Below are 19,071 nucleotides of genomic sequence, written 5' to 3'. Positions count from 1 at the left end.
GGCGCTAAGCATGTTACACCACCACCTCATATGTCTGAGTTTAGCGCCAGTATGGACCTAAGGTGTGAGGATGATGAAGTACCTGTTGTTGGTGCAGTTTTGGAGGTGTCTGATACAAGCGAAGCTGTGGATGATGATGATACTGGAAAAAGACAAGTGAGGATGCACACCTCAAATTTAAACGTTATGCGTTCAATAGTAATCAATTAAAATGATTCTGGGTGCTGCCTCATAAATAACAATGAACCATATATATATATATATATATATATATATATATATATATATATATATATATATATATATATATATATATATATATATATATATATATATATATATATATATATATATATATATATATATATATATATATACACACACACACACACACACACACACACACACACACACACACACACACACACACACACACACACACAATGAGATACGCACATGATGGCCATTACTGCTTCAGTTTGCCGCATCTGCTTGCACCCATTCAGAAAGAAAACTCTGTTGTTCGAAACAACGCCATCTGTCTGGGTAATACTTGGCGGGGTTTGCCCCTTAACCATGCTGTGTTGAACTATCTGATATGCCTCATACCATTTGCATTTGATTATCCCAAGGACTTTTTTTTTACATGTAATGTGCCCACTAATGGATACTTGACTCAGATTGTCCATAGACGCTGCACCTCTATAGATATAGAGGTTAAGATTTTCTCCTGATCTTCACATATGTTTGTATTCAAATGTGGACATTGCTGTATTTATGCACCTGTACACTATATTGTATTTTACACATGATTTTGATTGTATAGTCCTTCTGACTTATTGTGTAGTTTGTGTTATATCTTTTATACAATATACTCTCTTTTTGCAACCAAAATTGCATGGTGTGCATATCTCATTGTATATAGATGATGATGATACTGCCATGGATGTCATGTGGGTTCCCAATAGACAAGATGAACAGGGGGACAATTCAGAGGGGGAGTCAGAGAGGAGTAGGAGGAGACGAGTTGCTGAAAGAAGCAGGGGGAGCTCGTCGTCAGAAACAGCTCGTGGCAGTGTCCGGCGCCATGTATCGCCACCTATGGACAGCCAGCCAACATGCCCTTCAAGGTCAGCTGCTGCCGCCACCACCAAAGTGCCATCATTCCAGGGCTCAGCGGTGTGGACTTTTTTTTGTGTGTCTGCTTCAGATGAGAGCAATGCCATCTGTACTCTCTGCCACCAAAAATTGACTCGTGGAAAGACCAAGACCCACATAGGGACAACTGCCTTACGAAGGCACATGATGAAAAAGCACAAATGGCAATGGGATGACCACCTGAGGAAAAGCAGCACTCAACAGCAAAGCCACCCTCCGCCTCCTCTTCCTCCTTCAGGTGCAGCATCTTCAGCCGCTTTCTCCCTTGCACCTTCACAGCCACCCTTCTGCACTCCGCCTCTCACCTTGAGAGGTTCCTGCTCCTCTGCCCACAGCAGCAGCCAGGTGTCCGTGAAGGAAATCTTTGAGCGCAAGAAGACTATGTCTGCCAGTCACCCTCTTGCCCGGCGTCTGACAGCTGGCTTGGTGGAACTGTTAGCTTGCCAGCTGTTACAGCTGATGGACTCTGAGGCCTTCCGAAAATTTGTGGCGATTGGGACACCGCAGTGGAAGATACCAGGCCGCAATTATTTTTCTCAAAAGGCGATACCCAAACTGTACCGTGATGTTGAAAGGCAAGTGGGTTCATCTGTGGCACACAACGTTGGGTCAAGGGTCCATCTGACCACGGATGCCTGGTCTGCAAAGCACGCTCAGGGCAAGTACATTACTTATACGGCACATTAGGTCAACCTGGTGACCTCTGGCAAGCAAGGGAGTACATGGCTGTGCGGCGGACCTAGTTGTGACACCTCCACAGCTTGCAGGCAGGCCTGCTGCCACCTCCTCTCCTTCTTCTCCTACTCCTCCTGCTACACCCTCTTCGCTGTTGTCGTCCTCCTCCTCAGCTGAGTGGCAGTGCCACTCTACTGGTGCTGCAATCTCCTCTCCAAGTACACACCCCCAGCTCCCCAGGGCTTATGCTGCATGCCAGGTATGACGGTGTCATGCCATCTTGTACATGTCTTGCCTCAAAGCTGAGAGTCACTCTGGAACAGCTCTCCTGGCTGCTCTGAACAAACAGGTGGATCAGTGGCTGACCCCGCACCAACTGGAGATCGGCAACGTGGTGTGTGACAACAGCAGCAATCTAATTTCGGCTTTGAGTTTGGGAAAGTTGACACATGTACCCTGCATGGCACATGTGCTCAATCTTATAATCCAAAGATTTGTGTCTAAGTACCCAGGCTTACAGGAGGTCCTGAAGCAGTCCAGGAAGGTGTGTGGGCATTTCAGGCATTCCTACACGGCCATGGCGCGCTTGGCCGATATTCAGCGGAGAAACAACTTGCTGGTGAGGCGCTTGATTTGCGATAGCCCAACTTGTTGGAATTCAACACTCCTCATGTTTGACCGCCTGCTACAACAGGAGAAAGCCATCAATGAGTATCTGTACAACTACAGTGAAAGGTCATACTCTAGGGAGCTAGGGCTTTTCTGGCCGAAGTACTGGACACTCATGCGTAATGCTTGCAGGCTCATGTGTCCGTTTAAGGAGGTGGCAAACCTGGTGAGTCACAGTAAAGGTGCCATCAGCGACTTGATCCCTAATGCTTTCTTCCTGGAGCGTGCCGTGCGTATAGTGGTGGATGAAGCTGTAGAGGAGCGTGATCAGGAAGAGGAGGAAGAGTTGTGGGGAAACATCACCTGCGGCATCATCAACACCTGCGGCATCACAGAGGAGGAGGGAGGAGGAGGAGTGGTCTGGGGAAGAGGAGTCAGATGAGGAAGGTGTTTTTTTTTTTTTAGGAGGAGGTGGAAGAACAACCGCAGCAGGCGTCGCAGGGGGCTTGTGCTGCTCACCTTTCCTGTGGTATTGTTCGTGGCTGGGGGGAGGAGGAGAACTTACCTGGCATCTCTGAGGAAGAGCAAGATGAGATGGCTAGTACGTCGGCATCCGACTTTGTGCAGATGGCGTCTTTCATGTTGTCCAGCCTGTTGAGGGATCCCCGTATAAAAAAACTCAATGGGAATGACCTGTACTGGGTGGCAACGCTACTAGACCCTCGGTATAAGCACAAAGTGGCGGAGATGTTACCAAATAACCACAAGGCTGAAAGGATGCAGCACTTGCAACACAATTTGGGAAGTATGCTTTACAGTGCGTTTAAGGGTGATGTCACAGCACAACGGAATAAACGTGCCACTGTCAGTAATCTTCCTCCTCTTCCCATGTCCACGCAGGCAAGGACAGGATGCTCTAGCAATCTCATGGTGATCTCAGACATGCGGACATTCTTTAGTCCAACTAAAGAAGCCTTAGCCCTTCCGGATCCACCCTCCCCCAATGCCTCGACCGGCAGGTAGCCAACTACCTGGCCTTAACTGCGGATGTAGACACTCTGAGCAGTAATGAACCCCTGGACCACTTGGTGCGCTGGCTTGACCTGTGACCAGAGCTGTCACAATTTGCCATCCAATTTCTGGCTTGCCCTGCCAGTCAAAAAGGACCTTCAGTGCAGCCAGAAGCATCGTCAGTGAGAAGAGAAGTCGCCTAGGTCTCAAAAGTGTTCAGTACCTCACCTTTATCAAAATTAATGAGGCATGAATCCCGGAGGGCTACTGCCTGTCCGAAGACTAAAGGTAGCCATACACCTGACAATTTTGTGGTCTTTTGTGCTCGATTCGACCGATCGATTCGATATAGGAATCAAATCGGTACAAAATTGGTTTACCTTTTGGGGCTCTTTTCGATCGATTTCAAACTGATAAGAGTCGAACCGTCGATCGTACCCTGCGGGAAATTTGAATCGATCTGTGGGGCATCAATAGTAGTTGTTTTACAAATCAATCATTGTACGAGCGTGCGATTGGAGGGGGGTGTTCCTACATTAGGATCATTCCTTGATTGACATGTCCAGAGGGGCGTGGATGTGCTGAGGGGAGGGGATGGAAGCTGCTGTAGGGGATTTTTTTCAGTGCAGAGCTGGTGTCAGGTGTATGGCTACAAACAGAGTTTCTGTTGTCATATAAAATTGAAGCAGCTGTCCTGCACTGCACACAAGTAGTACTCCTAGTACTCCAATGGGCCTGTTTTGCAATCCCCACACAGCATCTCTGCCTGCACGCCATGTGACTGCCTGCCCCAAGACTAAATCGGTCCCCACACAGCATCTCTGCCTGCAGGCCGCTTGAATGCCTTCTCCACCACCACCAACAGGGTCCAGGACTCCAGGTGGATTCCTGAATTTTTAAGGCCGCTGCTAGCAGCGGCTGCTATAATAATGTTTTCTGGTGCGTGTACATGCCTGCCTAATTTTTCAGGCTGCACTGCAGCTGCAACAACAAAACAAAAGGCATGTACATGTGTCAATTCCCCTTTGTGATCATTACCTTGCCGCGGTGAAGGGGTTGCGTATCACAATGACACAATGAAGCAATGACCGGCTATATAAGTGTGTTGGGGGCACACCTGACCCAAGTAGATAATAAGGTCGTTGCTTCATTGTGGACAGACCAAATTCGATCAGCTGGACACTCAGTCACTGTTGTTCTGTCACTGAGTTAAATCAGCCCGACCATATGGGCTTGAAATCCTCCATCGCCTGCACTCTCGCCATGGTGCGCACCAGTCCAGCACGGCCGTCACTACACAAACAGCTGTTTGCGGTGCGTTACCCAGTGAGTTTGGTCTGTCAGTGTGAAGCAGTACACTACTTACACTACCTGCTGAGCCATGTCTACACACACACAAGACGTTTTCAAGCACTCTATGCCTCCAATTTAGAAATGCAATGTGATTTCTGCCTTTTAGGGATTATAACCCTGCTCTGCGTCAAATCTGTAATTTTCCCCGGGACTTTTGGCGTGTATCCCACTCATCCATGCCCCCCTCCAGGCGTTAGACCCCTTGAAACATCTTTTCCATTACTTTTGTGGCCAGAATCAGTGTTTGTAGTTTTGAAAGTTCGCCTGCCCATTTATTGCGGTTCGCATGATTCGCCAATTCGCAAACGTTTTCACAAGTTCACAAAAAAAACGGGGGGTGGGGGGGTTCGCGACATCTCTATTCTTGATCAAAATGTGACATGTAGGGGAAAAAAGGACACGAATATAGGGCTCGATTCACAAAGCGGTGATAACTCAGTTATCACGCCTAAAAGACTTTAGGCGTGATAACCTTTGCACCAGCAAAGTTATCACCGCTTTGTGCTCTAACCCGCGTGAAGTTTCCGCGCGTACGTGCGCGCGCAAAGTCCCATAGGGCTTAATGGGCACTTCGCGCGAAGCACGGTGCGCTGCGCGCGTAGCGCACCGTGCTACGCGCGCAAAACTTTGCGCGCGGGAGTTCGCGCAAATTCCTTCAGATCACGCCTAAACTAAGTTTCGGCGTGATAAAGGGCTTTTCACAGGCGTGCAAAGTGTTTGCACCGCTTTGTGAATCAAGCCCATAGTGTTGTTCTGCCACACAGTATTACCGCAACCACTCCTCAGTGCTCCGTGTCACTCTGACGCATGCAAACCGCAATCTGTGCAGCAGAACTCCACCTTTGTGCCTGCACTCACTCTGGCATCCTCCTTTTTTGGCTGCAAGTGGGATTGCTCAGTTTTGGTGGATTATATACTGTATATATAACCTTTTCTCCAATGCTGTCCGTGCCTCATCAATGGACCAAACTACAAATAGAGAGTCAGACTTTAGTCTTCACTGTTTGTCCATTGAAGTAAATATGTATTTTACATTGATATAAATATGTATTTTAAACTTTTTTTTTTTTTTTTGCTATTGTGGTCCTGTAAACTAAAACATAGGGTAAATCTAGCGTTTGTGCAGCAACTGCCCAAGTCGACTTCCTAATCTTTTGTGATTACCTGGCGCCCCAAAGACCCCTGAGTGCATTATTCTCAATCTCCCCACTAACACAGCCCACAAATGGCCACACATTGTAGAATGCAGGTTGTCCCTCCGCCCCCTCCATAGAAACAGAGTCAGTGCTAGCCTGCAGGCTAGTGACGTGTATGTACAGCATCGGGCCTAAAACTTTCACCTGCTTAAGACAAATATGAGTACCAAATCAACACACGGTGATGCATTCACTCCTTGGGTCAGCAGAGATTTGCATGCAGAAAACTGGAGAGAATGGGTAGCTCCACTCACAGACATAACATATAGTGGAACCCTGGTTTGCGAGCATAATGCGTTTCAGAAACCGCATATGGATCCTGATACACGCAGGGGTAGTGAAGGGCAATAGGAAAACGGATACCCCCGTTTTGGACACAGAAACAAATCCGTTTTCTGTGTCCCAGCCATAGATGGGTGGGGAGGGGCCGCCATGCTGGAGGGGGTAGCAGCCAGGACGGGGGTTGCAGCGGACGGTGGGGAGGGGGGCGTTGTCCCCCCCCCCTCACCTGGGTCCCCCCTTCCCTGTTCCCCCTCCAGCTAGTTTCTGCTTAGAATACTTTAAAAATCAATGTTATAAAGCAAGCGGCGAGTGGGGAACTTACTCAATTCCTTGTGTTCCACCGCTCGCCGCGTCACTTCCTGTATGCTGCCCAATGAAGTACAGAGGTGAGCGGTGGAACGCAAGGAAGTAAGTTCCCCGCTCACCGCTTGCTTTATAACATTGATATTTAAAGTATTTTAAGCAGAAACTAGCTGGAGGGGGAGTGGGGAAGGGGGGACCCAGGTGAGGTGTCCCAGGTGTCCGCTGTAACCCCCCCCCCCCCGTCTTGGCTGCTACCCCTTTCAGCATGGTGGCCCCTCCACCCATGGCCAGGGCTGGCGATACGTTTCCACGGACTGGAAATGTAGGCTGCAAAAAGATATTTTTAAAGAAAAAAAAAGGGAGGAAAAAAAAATGTTCTACAAAAACGGATCCGATCTGGAACGGACAAGTGGGGATCTAGCAGTAATCCATACCACTCTTTTATATCAAAGACAATTTTCCCATAGGAATTAATGGAAACCCAGTTGATTTGTTCCACAATCCAAAAGCAGTTATAGTCAGAAAGGATGAAGCTGGCACCATCGAGTTGCTATTAGGTAATTTATTAAAAGACTGCCCTCAAGTCAAGATGAATACAGTGTGCGACGGACGTTTCGGAGTGTAAAGACATGCCCCTTTATCAAGCCATGACAGTCTCAATCTATCATAGGAATAATGAGTTTAAATAGTACATCATATTCAGACCTACCAATCACAGGCTATCTAATTCACTAGCCAATCCCCATCCACTATGTATGAAGTGGACCTGATGGGGAACTTGTTACATGAAATCTTAACCAATGGATTTGAAATTCACTCACCTGTCCGTGTAAGCCATCACCCCTAGAGCGCACCGTCGCCGCCCCTAACCGCCACCGCAGGTAGATGGATACACCCACCGGACAGCCGGACCTGATGGGGAACCTGCGGGGAGGCGGCGCCGTAACGTCATAGACGTTTACTAGGGAGACGCATGGGACGCAGACGGAGATCCGCATGCATCCTAGAGGGCAGGACGGAACGTCACTACCCAGCACCGGCCGATCACGTGGAGTGAACCACCAATCAGCCGGCCCTGCGTCTCCCTATATGGCAAAGGCGGCCAAACAGCCGCAACAAACGCGGCTGAACCGCCGCACTCAAGCGGCTGAAACGCCGCAACGCGGCCAAACAGCCGCCATGCCTGGCGATCGAGAGCCCAAGGGGTGGGAGATGGCGCGCCCAGGGGATGGAGGCACAGACATGGCAACAGCGGAGAATAGCAAATGTCACATCAATATAAAGCAGAAACCACTAGTTTATATATAACAGGCGGGAGCTGCTTGTGTTGCTCCCGCCTGTTATATATAAACTAGTGGTTTCTGCTTTATATTGATGTGACTTCTATAGTCACATCAAAGCGCTCTTAAAACAAGTTACTCTCAATCCAAGGTTTTACTGTATTCTACTGCGGGCAACGAGCGACTTCCTGATGGCGGTAGATGGTCTTGGAGGGAGAGGTCAGACATGGGCTGCCTGGACTGGAGTAATAATGTTAAGCATTTTATGTAACATGAAAGCGCGGAAACATGAAATGCATGTAAGGTTTGGTATTTATCACTCATACTAACTCTTGATAAACATAATTATTCCACAGACCGGCTGTACCTCCACCCCCGCCTCTGAGTGCTACAGGCACTGTTGGAGCTGATATCCCTCCAGCTACAGGTACGCTTATTAGTATTCTATAAGTAAAATTGCAGGGCTCTAGCTTTCTTCCATATGGTGGAATGTTCAATATGCTTTAAACTATAGATGAAATTTGAGTGTAATACCACTTTAACGGAAGAAGTGGAGTTATGCCTGAAATAATGCTGAATCTGCATTGTAACCATCACTTGTATGACGTCTCCATGCATCTTCACAAAGGAAACCAATTTCATCGCTCAGTAGACCTTCCTCCAGCTGCTTTCTGGGCTACTTCCATACAGTCTGTACTGTGGCCTGGTTTCATTATTACAGCACTGATGTAACTGCTCACAGAGCAGCAATCCATCATCTTCATGACTTCTGTACTTCAGAGTAACCACAAACATTTACATGGGAAAAAAGCCAGCCAAGCTTTCATTGATTTAGTCATTAACCTCCCTGGCGTTCTGATTATATGCGGCGCACAGCCGCGGGAGGTTTTTTTTAACCTAATTTTTTTTTTCATGTAGCTAGTCTAGCGATAGCTACATTATTCCCCCCTCCCTGCAGCATCCCCCTACCTCTTCTGATCGCCGCCGGCGATCTTACCCAGCAGGAAATCCCGTTCTGAACGGGATTTCCTGCAGGGCTTCCCCCGCCATGGCGACGAACGGAATGACGTCATCGACGTCGTGACGTCACAGGGAGTCCCGATCCACCCCATAGCGCAGCCTGGCGGTGATTGGCCAGGCTGCACAAGGGGTCTGCGGGAGGAGGACCTCTTTCGCGGCAGGTAGCGGCGGATCGGCGGCGATCGGAAAAACACGCAGCTAGCAAAGTGCTTGATGCGTGTTTAAAAAAAAAATATTCAAATCGGCCCACCAGGGCCCAAGCAATCCACCGCGGCGTTACTGGATGAGCTGAGCTCGTCCGGAACGCCCAGGTGGTTAATGGCAATTAGATCCCCAGCATTGATTCCATTGAGGAGAACCCTTCACTCAAGGGAAGTGAAATGGAGCCAGCAGGAGATCTTACCATTGGGGTAAAGGTGGCCATACATCACTCGACTAGGTGGCTGATCGACCATCTGATTTGATTAATAATATTGAATCGGATGAAAACAAGCAACAAACGAAACCCCCGGCGCTGTTCCCCCTAGTGTTTAAACGTGCCCCCCAGTGTGTGCCATCATATATTACATGACCTGTGTGCGCCCACCACGTGGTGCCTATACATCTTCAGCTTCCTGCTCTTCCATTTGCGCCTCACACATCACCCCTGCCACATGCTAAACGCCGGCAGTGTGTGTGGTGCAAATGGAGGAGTGGGATTCCGAAGACGGATGGGCACCGTGCGGGGCACATTCATACGCTGTGGGGGTTTGAAGCGCGAGGCGGCGGATGTGGCCAATTCATGCTGAAATCGATTGCGAATCGGTTTGCGGTGGATGGGCTGCCAAGAGATCTGCCTCGTAGTCTAAACTACCCATCATCGCTAGATGTATGGGTACCTTAATCAAGAGATATAAAGCTGGTTTACTATCTGGGGACTAGCTCAAGTATATTTCAGGCCAATGTTTGTAGAAACAGTACAATGCTATTGAAACTGGGCCCACAGGCCCTACTTCTCCCATCACACAGCAGTAGGAGGTGCAGCAGTGAATCGAGTTGTTCCATTTGGTAGTGGGAGTCACAGGAATGCAGTGCTAGTCTAATGCTTTACTGAAAGAAAAATTGTCCTAGCAGATTGGATTTTCGGGCCAAGAAAGACTTGTGCTGTGGTATCTTTTTTATATCAGAAAGCGGTCAATATCAGCAATTTTGCTTGATCAGTTTATTATCATGCCTATGGGTGTCTTACAGCACAGAATCAAACCATGGCTGAAACATCAGTTTGAAGTGGACTGAGCCTTTGAATGATGTATCTCATCGGCCTCAATTCGCTGAGACAAAAAATAAAGGGTCAGCAAAATACCTCACTTAGTGAAATCGGAAGGGCTGTTCGGAAAAATGTTTTGATAAAATACCGCATTCAGTATTTTACCCTTTTTTTCACGAAGGTTTCCTCACATGTGGTCTCACTTCTGTGTAGGAGTATAGAGATCTGCACATCTAAAGGGATACAAAAAAGCCTTCTTCAATGTCTCCTCCTTCTGCACTTGTAGGATTTGTTTTGGATGATGTCCCGCCAGACAGGGCATTAGATCAAATGGGTGAGAAGCAGGGACCAGAAGGCTCTTCCTATTGGCTGTCTGCTGTCTAGCTGTCTGCCTTGTCTATCAGTGTTATCGCATGGTGATTGTTAGTTAACGGCAAGTCCAAATGGGTCTTAAAATACCATACGGTTTACTTGCTTTACCAAATGCTCTGCTCTTTGTGAATTGACAATTGAGGTGTGCTGTGTGAGGTACAAGTCAGTAATTTACCTCACAAATAGGTAATTTTACTTTTCAGTGCAGTCATAGCTTTAGTGAATTGGTGTTTAACCACTTCAGTCTATCTGGATGACTATTACTATAGTCATCCAGATAGTGTTAGTGTGGCGCATGCGTGCATGCCACTCGTTCCCGGTGGTATTTATGTGACAGCGATTGGTGAAGGGGAACAAGTGTTTCCTGGGGCAATTGCAGTGCCTGGAATGAATGGAATGTCCATTCATACAGTAATAACGACAGAGCAACTCCATTGAAAATAATGTAATAAAAAAAAGTGCTTAATTTTTTCATTGATTATATATATATATATATATATGATTTAGTCAGTGTTTTCCGATTGTAAAATCTTTCCTCTTCCTGATTTACATTCTGACATTTACCACATGGTGACATTTTTACTGCTGGCAGGTGATGTCAGTGGAAGGAGATGCTGCTTGCTTTTTTTGTCAGTTGGACCCAGCTGTAAACAGCTGTTATTTCCCACAATGGAATGAGGTTCACAGACAGGAAACTGTCAGGACCATGGTCCTGACATCCCATTGTGGCAGGGGTTTCACCACAATATCAGCCATACAGAGCCCACTGATGATCCGTTTGTGAAAAGGAAAATATTTTTTCGTGGGAAAGGAGGTATCAGCTACCGATTGGGATAAAGTTCAATTTTTTTGGACACCGTGTAAAAAAAAAAAAAAAAAACACTTCCTGGTAACCCAAGATAGTATTTGTAGTGCCATCTAGTGGCAAAAAAGTAAAATTACAGTACACCATACATTTAACAATAAATAAATAAATAAATGAAATGAATTCCTTTAAACTTTCCGGTTTGAGAAGCATATGTAATATACCTTTAATTAAGGAAACATCTGCACTCTGTGGTGTGAGTTGTGCAAGTACAGGATAATCAAATCAGGAACCACCTGGATGTATCGCTGCCTTATCTTTCCTCAATGTGGAAACGCTGAACTGGTGTAGTATATTTGCCAATGCTCATTTTATCTTTCATGCCTGTCACATCACGTTTTTGCACTTATATAATTAACTGGCCCTGTTGTGAGCATACAGTATATGCTTTGTAATCTTATGACCATATTCTGGTTTCACCAGCTTTCTTTATGTGCACCAGCACTTGTATAACTATCAGACACTTGTCACTTTATTCCAGACCTGAGCCTCCACTCTATACTTGGGGCTCATTATTTGAACCCCAAGTTAAGTGAATTAGGTTACTGATCATTTCAGAGGTGAGGCGCTTTATTTGTTTGACATTATCATGTATCCAAACAGATTCTCTCTGATGGTTTTTAATTGATTTTATGTGTTTTTCTGCGGTTTAATAAAATGTACTATTTGTATATTCTATATGGATGTGCAGAAATTATGTACTGGTTGCTTTTTCTCTCTGTTGGTTCAGGTGTGAGAAGCAGTGTTAAAGTTATGGCCAAATGAATGGGAGGAGCACTGACAGGTGAAAATGGCTTTTGGCTGCAAGGGTAAAATGGCTAAAACAGTAGTATTAGCCATACTATGCCAGGGAAAAAAAACACATACAGTGGAGGAAATAATTATTTGACCCCTCACTGATTTTGTAAGTTTGTCCAATGACAAAGAAATGAAAAGTCTCAGAACAGTATCATTTCTATGGTAGGTTTATTTTAACAGTGGCAGATAGCACATCAAAAGGAAAATCGAAAAAATAACCTTAAATAAAAGATAGCAACTGATTTGCATTTCATTGAGTGAAATAAGTTTTTGAACCCCTACCAACCATTAAGAGTTCTGGCTCCCACAGAGTGGTTAGACACTTCTACTCAATTAGTCACCCTCATTAAGGACACCTGTCTTAACTAGTCACCTGTATAAAAGACACCTGTCCACAGAATCAATCAATCAAGCAAACTCCAAACTCTCCAACATGGGAAAGACCAAAGAGCTGTCCAAGGATGTCAGAGACAAAATTGTAGACCTGCACAAGGCTGGAATGGGCTACAAAACCATTAGCAAGAAGCTGGGAGAGAAGGTGACAACTGTTGGTGCGATTGCTCGAAAATGGAAGGAGCACAAAATGACCATCAACCAACCTTGCTCTGGGGCTCCACGCAAGATCTCACCTCGTGGGGTGTCAATGGTTCTGAGAAAGGTGAAAAAGCATCCTAGAACTACACGGGAGGAGTTAGTGAATGACCTCAAATTAGCAGGGACCACAGTCACCAAGAAAACCATTGGAAACACATTACACCGCAATGGATTAAAATCCTGCAGGGCTCGCAAGGTCCCTCTGCTCAAGAAGGCACATGTGCAGGCCCGTCTGAAGTTTGCCAATGAACACCTGAATGATTCTGTGAGTGACTGGGAGAAGGTGCTGTGGTCTGATGAGACCAAAATAGAGCTCTTTGGCATTAACTCAACTCGCTGTGTTTGGAGGAAGAAAAATGCTGCCTATGACCCCCAAAACACCGTCCCCACCGTCAAGCATGGGGGTGGAAACATTTTGCTTTGGGGGTGTTTTTCTGCTAAGGGCACAGGACAACTTAATCGCATTAACCGGAAAATGGACGGAGCCATGTATTGTGAAATCCTGAAAGACAACCTCCTTCCCTCTGCCAGGAAACTGAAAATGGATCGTGGATAGGTGTTCCAGCACGACAATGACCCAAAACATACAGCAAAGGCAACAAAGGATTGGCTCAAGAAGAAGAGCATTAAGGTCATGGAGTGGCCTAGTCAGTCTCCGGACCTTAATCCAATAGAAAACCTATGGAGGGAGCTTAAGCTCAGAGTTGCACAGAGACAGCCTCGAAACCTTAGGGATTTAGAGATGATCTGCAAAGAGGAGTGGACCAACATTCCTCCTAAAATGTGTTCAAACTTGGTCATCAATTACAAGAAACGTTTGACCTCTGTGCTTGCAAACAAGGGTTTTTCCACTAAGTATTAAGTCTTTTATTGTTAGAGGGTTCAAAAACTTATTTCACTCAATGAAATGCAAATCAGTTGCTATCTTTTATTTAAGGTTTTTTTTTTCGATTTTCCTTTTGATGTGCTATCTGCCACTGTTAAAATAAACCTACCATTGAAATGATACTGTTCTGAGACTTTTCATTTCTTTGTCATTGGACAAACTTACAAAATCAGTGAGGGGTCAAATAAATATTTCCTCCACTGTATATAAGTAGATAAATACTTGATCTACTTACATAACACATGTATTGTACTGTCCACGTTTTGATTTCAGTGAATGTTATATAGTAAATTAAGAGAATTCTGTTCCTGGTGGGGGCCATGTCTTTTGCCCACAGTTTAGGCTAAATCCTTATGTCATTTCTGCCCTTTACTTTTTTCTTTTCTCCTCCAATTGCTGAGTCACCTCAGCCTTGCTTGTAAACACAAGTGAGCAGGGGATCGTGTTTTAGATAAGCAGCTAGGCAGGGAAATAAATAAAAGAGGAGGAATATATTATAGATAAAAAGAACCCCTAGCATGCAACTGTTTGGCACTGACTACTAAAAGGGCCAGTGCTCCTTAAGTATGTGATAACTCCTAATCAGGGGCGTTTCTAGGGTCCTTGGAGATCGGGGGCACCTGTGGGCACCAGGCGGGGAGGTATATATGGGCGTGGCCATGAGGTGAGTGGGCGTGGCCATGGGTGGGGCCAAATGTACATGAACTTAGCAGCGGTGTAAGCTACAGATAACAGGCCTGCCCATCGAAGTATTGGATGGAGCCCCCTGTCCTTTATTTGGATAATTTACAATCAGTATAGGCATAGATCAAAGATGTATACGCACATACAATTTTGATTGGTCAATCACTGACCTCCAATTTTACCACCCCCGTGCAGTAAGTGGGCCAACAGACAATGAATTTTATGAACAGAGCTAAAATTGGCTAATCAAAATTGTATGTGTGTACTGTGTACCAGGCTTTACAGCTAATACTGTACATACTGAAAGTAGCAGGGATCAGCATACAATATAGCTGGTTTACAATCAGTAAAGGCACAGAGTAACACCTTACACTGTACACACTGGAGGTAAATCAGCACACAGTGCAGGCACTAGAGAACAGCGTATACTGTACATACTGTAGGCAGCAGCATTCAGCACACTGCAGCTAGCGTGCCAAAAATATGAGGATCACGTTGTGCGGCGTGCTTATCGCGCCGCACCGAAAAATGGGTGGGCCATGGACCAGAATATAGGTGTGGTAAAGGGTGGAGACAAATTTACATGAACCTAGCAATGGTGGAACATTAGATTATGACAGTGGTGGCGAACCTTTTGGAGGCCGAGTGCCCAAACTGCAACCCAAAAGTCACTTATCTATCACAAAGTGGCAACAGCAATCTAAACTAAATACTGTACAAACGTTTTAACTCATACATGAACATTATGGAAAATCCAAGTTGAAAATAAACTGTAAAGATAAACAATTTCATCCATCCTACTCCTGAAAAATGTATTCAATTTTTTAGAACCTCCCAGTTTTATTTTCTGTTTTGAAAAGCTAAAAAAGTAGGTTTAATGCTATTGTCTCATATGATAAGGATTCAGCTTTTCCCATAGTCTCGCAGTTAGCAATCATGTGACCCCCAACAAGACATATTCAGCAATCATGAGGCCCCCAACAAATCATGAGGCCCCCAACAAGACAAATTTAGCAATCATGAGGCCTCCAACAAATCATGAGGCCCCCAACAAGACAAATTCAGCAATCATGAGGCCCCCAACAAATCGTGAGGCCCCCAACAAGACAAATTCAGCAATCTTGAGGCCCCCAACAAATCATAAGGCTCCCAACAAGACAAATTCAGCAGTCATGAGGCCTCCAACAAATCATGAGGCCCCCAACAAGACAAATTCAGCAATCATGAGGCCCCCAACAAATCGTGAGGCCCCCAACAAGACAAATTCAGCAATCTTGAGGCCCCCAACAAATCATAAGGCTCCCAACAAGACAAATTCAGCAGTCATGAGGCACATAAATAGACAGCATTTCACATAAATAGGTAGAATGCCCCCTTAATATGGTAGCCCCCAAGTTAGGTAGTGAGTGACAGGGACCCCCAGGTTAGCTAGTGAGTGACAGGGAGCCCCTTTAGGCAGTGAGTGAGTGCCAGGGAGCCCCTTCAGGCAGTGAGTGAGTGACAGGGAGCCCCTTCAGGCAGTGAGTGAGTGCCAGGGAGCCCCTTCAGGCAGTGAGTGAGTGCCAGGGAGCCCCCTCAGGCAGTGAGTGAGTGCCAGGGAGCCCCTTCAGGCAGTGAGTGATTGCCAGGGAGCCCCTTTAGGCAGTGAGTGAGTGCCAGGGAGCCCCTTCAGGCAGTGAGTGAGTGCCAGGGAGCCCCTTCAGGCAGTGAGTGAGTGCCAGGGAGCCCCTTTAGGGAGTGCGTGAGTGCCAGGGAGCCCCTTTAGGGAGTGGGTGAGTGACAGGGAGGCCCTTTAGGGAGTGAGTGAGTGACAGGGAGCCCCTTTAGGCAGTGAGTGAGTGCCAGGGAGCCCCTTTAGGCAGTGAGTGCCAGGGAGCCCCTTTAGGGAGTGAGTGAGTGCCAGGGAGCCCCTTTAGGGAGTGAGTGAGTGCCAGGGAGCCCCTTTAGGGAGTGAGTGAGTGACAGGGAGGCCCTTTAGGGAGTGAGTGAGTGACAGGGAGGCCCTTTAGGGAGTGAGTGAGTGAGTGAGTGACAGGGAGCCCCTTTAGGCAGTGAGTGAGTGACAGGGAGCCCCTTTAGGCAGTGAGTGAGTGACAGGGAGCCCCTTTAGGCAGTGAGTGCCAGGGAGCCCCTTTAGGGAGTGAGTGAGTGCCAGGGAGCCCCTTTAGGGAGTGAGTGCCAGGGAGCCCCTTTAGGGAGTGAGTGAGTGCCAGGGAGCCCCTTTAGGGAGTGAGTGAGTGACAGGGAGCCCCTTTAGGCAGTGAGTGAGTGCCAGGGAGCCCCTTTAGGGAGTGAGTGAGTGCCAGGGAGCCCCTTTAGGGAGTGAGTGAGTGAGTGACAGGGAGCCCCTTTAGGGAGTGAGTGAGTGACAGGGAGCCCCTTTAGGCAGTGAGTGACAGGGAGCCCCTTTAGGCAGTGAGTGAGTGCCAGGGAGCCCCTTTAGGGAGTGAGTGAGTGCCAGGGAACCCCTTTAGGCAGTGAGTGAGTGCCAGGGAGCCCCTTTAGGGAGTGAGTGAGTGCCAGGGAGCCCCTTTAGGGAGTGAGTGCCAGGGAGCCCCTTTAGGCAGTGAGTGCCAGGGAGCCCCTTTAGGGAGTGAGTGAGTGCCAGGGAGCCCCTTTAGGGAGTGAGTGAGTGCCAGGGAGCCCCTTTAGGGAGTGAGTGAGTGCCAGGGAGCCCCTTTAGGGAGTGAGTGAGTGCCAGGGAACCCCTTTAGGCAGTGAGTGAGTGCCAGGGAGCCCCTTTAGGGAGTGAGTGAGTGCCAGGGAGCCCCTTTAGGGAGTGAGTGAGTGAGTGAGTGAGTGAGTGACAGGGAGGCCCTTTAGGGAGTGAGTGAGTGCCAGGGAGGCCCTTTTGGGAGTGAGTGAGTGACAGGGAGCCCCTTTTAGGAAGTGAGTGAGTGACAGGGAGGCCCTTTAGGCAGTGAGTGAGTGACAGGGAGCCCCTTTAGGTAGTGAGTGAGTGACAGGAAGCTCCTTTAGGGAGTGAGTGAGTGCCAGGGAGCCCCTTTAGGCAGTGAGTGAGTGCCAGGGAGCCCCTTTAGGCAGTGAGTGAGTGCCAGGGAGCCCCTTTAGGCAGTGAGTGAGTGCCAGGGAGCCCCTTTAGGCAGTGAGTGAGTGCCAGGGAGCCCCTTTAGGGAGTGAGTGAGTGACAGGGAGCCCCTTTAGGGAGTGAGTGAGTGAGTGAGTGCCAGGGAGCCCCTTTAGGGAGTGAGTGAGTGCCAGGGAGCCCCTTTAGGCAGTGAGTGAGTGCCAGGGAGCCCCTTTAGGCAGTGAGTGAGTGACAGGGAGCCCCTTTAGGGAGTGAGTGAGTGACAGGGAGCCCCTTTAGGCAGTGAGTGAGTGACAGGGAGCCCCTTTAGGCAGTGAGTGAGTGACAGGGAGCCCCTTTAGGGAGTGAGTGAGTGCCAGGGAGCCCCTTTAGGCAGTGAGTGAGTGCCAGGTTGCCCCTTTAGGCAGTGAGTGAGTGCCAGGGAGCCCCTTTAGGGAGTGAGTGAGTGCCAGGGAGCCCCTTTAGGGAGTGAGTGACAGGGAGCCCCTTTAGGGAGTAAGTGAGTGACAGGGAGCCCCTTTAGGGAGTGAGTGAGTGACAGGGAGCCCCTTTAGGCAGTGAGTGAGTGACAGGGAGCCCCTTTAGGGAGTGAGTGAGTGACAGGGAGCCCCTTTAGGGAGTGAGTGACAGGGAGCCCCTTTAGGGAGTAAGTGAGTGAGTGCCAGGGAACCCCTTTAGGGAGTGAGTGAGTGACAGGGAGCCCATTTAGGGAGTGAGTGAGTGACAGGGAGCCCCTTTAGGGAGTGAGTGAGTGCCAGGGAGCCCCTTTAGGGAGTGAGTGAGTGACAGGGAGGCCCTTTAGGGAGTGAGTGAGTGACAGGGAGGCCCTTTAGGGAGTGAGTGAGTGACAGGGAGGCCCTTTAGGGAGTGAGTGACAGGGAGGCCCTTTAGGTAGTGAGTGAGTGACAGGGAGGCCCTTTAGGCAGTGAGTGACAGTGAGGCCCTTTAGGCAGTGAGTGAGTGCCAGGGAGCCCCTTTAGGCAGTGAGTGAGTGCCAGGGAGCCCCTTTAGGCAGTGAGTGAGTGACAGGGAGCCCCTTTAGGGAGTGAGTGAGTGAGTGAGTGAGTGACAGGGAGCCCCTTTAGGCAGTAAATGAGTGCCAGGGAGCCCCTTTAGGCAGTGAGTGAGTGACAGGGAGCCCCTTAGGGAGTGAGTGAGTGACAGGGAGCCCCTTTAGGCAGTGAGTGAGTGACAGGGAGCCCCTTTAGGCAGTGAGTGAGTGACAGGGAGCCCATTTAGGGAGTGAGTGAGTGCCAGGGAGCCCCTTTAGGCAGTGAGTGAGTGCCAGGGAGCCCCTTTAGGCAGTGAGTGAGTGCCAGGGAGCCCCTTTAGGGAGTGAGTGAGTGACAGGGAGCCCCTTTAGGGAGTGAGTGAGTGACAGGGAGGCCCTTTCGGGAGTGAGTGAGTGACAGGGAGCCCCTTTAGGCAGTGAGTGAGTGACAGGGAGCCCCTTTAGGCAGTGAGTGAGTGCCAGGGAGCCCTTTTAGGGAGTGAGTGAGTGAGTGACAGGGAGCCCCTTTAGGGAGTGAGTGACAGGGAGCCCCTTTAGGGAGTGAGTGCCAGGGAACCCCTGTAGGGAGTGAGTGAGTGACAGGGAGCCCCTTTAGGGAGTGAGTGAGTGCCAGGGAGCCCCTTTAGGGAGTGAGTGAGTGACAGGGAGGCCCTTTAGGGAGTGAGTGAGTGACAGGGA

General features: G+C 48.2%; 1 protein-coding gene across 2 annotated transcripts in view; it reads left to right on the top strand.

Annotated features, from left to right (window-relative positions):
* Positions 1-19,071, top strand: part of LOC137540816 (proline-rich protein 29-like) — a 60,753-nt gene that overhangs the window by 34,940 nt on the left and 6,742 nt on the right. For both annotated transcript variants that reach the window (XM_068261978.1, XM_068261977.1), the window contains exon 5: positions 8,224-8,294. In XM_068261978.1, coding sequence (XP_068118079.1) covers positions 8,224-8,294 — 71 coding nt within the window. The remainder of the gene's footprint in view (positions 1-8,223; positions 8,295-19,071) is intronic.

Source organism: Hyperolius riggenbachi, chromosome 12, assembly GCF_040937935.1.
Source record: "Hyperolius riggenbachi isolate aHypRig1 chromosome 12, aHypRig1.pri, whole genome shotgun sequence".
Classification (NCBI taxonomy): Eukaryota; Metazoa; Chordata; class Amphibia; order Anura; family Hyperoliidae; genus Hyperolius; species Hyperolius riggenbachi.
Note: the sequence above shows the minus strand (reverse complement) of the source record. Positions and strands in the feature narration are given on the sequence as shown.